Source organism: Malaclemys terrapin, chromosome 20, assembly GCF_027887155.1.
Source record: "Malaclemys terrapin pileata isolate rMalTer1 chromosome 20, rMalTer1.hap1, whole genome shotgun sequence".
Classification (NCBI taxonomy): Eukaryota; Metazoa; Chordata; order Testudines; family Emydidae; genus Malaclemys; species Malaclemys terrapin.
Window position 1 is genome coordinate 2,206,239 of NC_071524.1, and position 2,892 is coordinate 2,209,130.

Genomic DNA, 2,892 nt, shown 5'->3' on the forward strand with positions numbered 1-2,892 from the left:
GTTGGGGGGAGCGGGGGGGGGGCTCAGCCAGTGACTCTCTGAGCATCTTCTTGCTTCTCTCAGTGGTGCTCGGCCCCACCAGAGACCGGAGCCGGTGCCGGGGCTGGCTGGGAGGGTCGGGGCTGGGGGGGCAGAAGGCGAGAAGGGGGCAGCCCCCAGGGAGAACCGAACGGCCCCCTCCGCCCCCGCAGCACTGGGGGGTGTGACTGCGACCGATTCTTCACACACCTGGACCCCGAACCAAGTAAGTGTCCTGGGGGGCCCAGCCGGAGGCGCTGTCCCCTCACAGCCAGGGCTGACCCCTATCCAGAGACAGAGACCCCCCCAGCCCAACCCTGGGTCCCCCCACAGCTCTGCCGGTGCCCCTCACTCCCAACCCGCAGCCCCTGCTAGCCCGGCCCTGGGCTCCCCCCACAGCTCTGCCGGTGCCCCTCACTCCTGATCCGCAGCCCGCAGCTAGCCCAGCCCTCCCCCCCTGCCCCAGCCCTGCCGGTGCCCCTCACTCCCGACCCGCAGCCCCCTGCTAGCCCAGCCCTGGGCTCCCCACACCCCTGCCAGTGCCCCTCACTCCCGACCTGCAGCCCCTCCCTTCGGGGGTCTGTGGGGTCTCAGGCTTGCTGGGCTGAGAACTGTCATTTATTCCTGCAGGGCTCTGTTGGGGGCCGGCCTTGCCCAGCCTGGGGGCTCTGCCTGGCAGCTCCACCCCCAGGAGCTGGGATGCAGCGGGGCGGGCGCCTGTCCCTGAGCTTCCTGCCCCCCCAGCAGGTGGCGCTCTCCGGGCGCGGCCGGGATCTCTTCACCTTCGTCACCATGGCCTCGTCCCACATGATGCGGACACTGCAGAGACCCCGCAAAAGCCGCCCTGGCAAGCGGCGGGTGAACCACCGCCGGTTCCTGCACAACCAGATCAGCAGGTGGGAGCCCTTGGGAGCTTGCGGCCCCTTGGGCACTGCTGGGGAGAAGCTCGCACCCCCTCAGGGCACTGCTGGGGGGAAGCTCACAGCCCCTTGGGCATGGCTGGGGGAAGCTCACAGCCCCTAAGGGCACTTCTGAGGGAAGCTCAGAGCATCTCAGGGCACTGCTGGGGAGAAGCTCGCACCCCCTCAGGGCACTGCTGGGGGGAAGCTCACAGCCCCTTGGGCACGGCTGGGGGAAGCTCACAGCCCCTAAGGGCACTTCTGAGGGAAGCTCAGAGCATCTCAGGGCATTGCTAGGGGGAAGCTTGCAGCCCCTCAAGTCACTGCTGGGGGGAGCTCACAGCCCCTTGGGGTACTGCTGTGGGGAAGCTCGCAGCCCCTCAGGGCCCTGCTGGGGGAAGCTCACAGCCCGTCTCTTCTCTCCCCAGGCAATTTGCTGACATCGAAGCCGCCACGCACCGCCTGGCCTCCTCCATCCTGGCCCAGGAGTCCCCAAAGGACCCTGCACCCCCCGCAGAACCCCGGCGTCCTGGCCCAGAGCCTCCCGCCCCAGCTGCCAGCTCCTTCCTGGGCGTGGCCGAGGCCTTCGTGGCCCCAGAACCGGGGCCTGGCTGGGGCCTGAGCGTGGCCTCCCTGACCCCTGACCCCGGCGACCTCTTTGACCCCATCACCGGCGAGGAAGATCCGGGGCTGCCCCCCAGCTGGGCCCCAATTACCCACAACCCCCTGGAGCCTAGCCAGTGCCCCCTCTCCTGGGACCCCCTGCCCACCCTGGGCACGGACGGTGCCCCCCTCTGGGCCCCAGATCCCCCGGGCTCCCTGCACCCCATCTCCCCGGGGTACCCTGTTGGAGTGGCGCCAGGGGGGTGGTAACCATGGCAACCCTGTTCCTCCAGCCGCAAGCTCCTCCCTCATCCCCACCCCTCCCCCTCTGCGGGAAGTGGGGGACCCCACCTGGTGGGCACCCCACAAGTGGATGCAGTGAGGAACCCCGGCCGGGTGCTGAGCTAACAGAGGGTGGGGGGCATTTGGAGACTGCCTGGATACCCTGATCTGGGGAGGTCCCCTTGAATTCAGGGGTACGCCTAAAATTCAGGGGTGCCACGTTGATCTGGGGGAAATCCTCTTGAATGTCAGTGTGTTGCCTTAAATTTGGGGGTGTCACCCTGATCTGGGGGTATCCCCTTGGATTTTGGGGGTGTCTCCTGACATGTTGGGGTGTCTTCCGGATTTGGGATTCCCACCATGCACTTGGGGGCGGGGGGGCCTTCTGAGGTGGGCACATCTCGGGGTGCAGTCTGGTTTTGGGGTGTCCCGCCCTGTGGGGGGGCAGTGTAGAGCTCTGCAGGTTTTGGGGGATCTCTGACGTGGCAGAGTGGAGGGGGGCCCCCTTGTCACCCCAATAGTTGCAAGGTGAGGGAGGGGCCCCTCTTTTGACCCGCCCCCACCCCCGCGAAGCTGAGCCCTCCTGGTTAGCAGCAGGCAGGAGGGGGAGCCCCCCTAATAGCCCCCCCCAGTCCCATCTGTATCTAATAAACATGAGGCCGATCCCTGCCAATCGGGGCTTGTTGTGCTTGAATTTCCGTCCAGCTCCCGCCCTAGGGGGCGGTATGGGGGGGGGCTGGCAGAGGAACCCCCCCCGGTGAGTGAGTGCCCCCCCCCGGGCCCCAGGTCTGACTGCGCAGGCGCCGCGCCAGGCGCGGGCGGGGGGGGTGGGGCACCTCTGGCTGGGGGGGGCGGGGCTGATGGGCGGTGTCCAGAGTTACAGTGGGGGCGGGGCTTCAGGGAAACGGTTGGCAAGAAGGGGCGGGGCTTCGGGAACGCTTTACGGGAAGGGGCGGGGCCCTGCGCAGCTGCACTCACCGCCTGGGGCGGGTCAGAGGGCCCTGAGCGCGTGCTGCGCCAGGGCCGGCAGGATGCAGCCCACACGCGCTTCTCGGGCGATAGGTGGAGCTGCCCGCGCTCGCTGTGCACC

General features: G+C 68.4%; 1 protein-coding gene across 1 annotated transcript; it reads left to right on the plus strand.

The window, feature by feature from the left end:
• The first annotated feature begins 717 nt into the window (after positions 1 to 717).
• Positions 718 to 2,189, plus strand: C20H19orf85 (chromosome 20 C19orf85 homolog). Its single transcript, XM_054009915.1, has 2 exons — positions 718 to 914; positions 1,346 to 2,189. Exons 1-2 carry the CDS (start codon positions 718 to 720, stop codon positions 1,788 to 1,790), a joined length of 642 nt encoding a protein of 213 aa, XP_053865890.1. The 3' UTR covers positions 1,791 to 2,189.
• Positions 2,190 to 2,892: the final 703 nt, after the last annotated feature.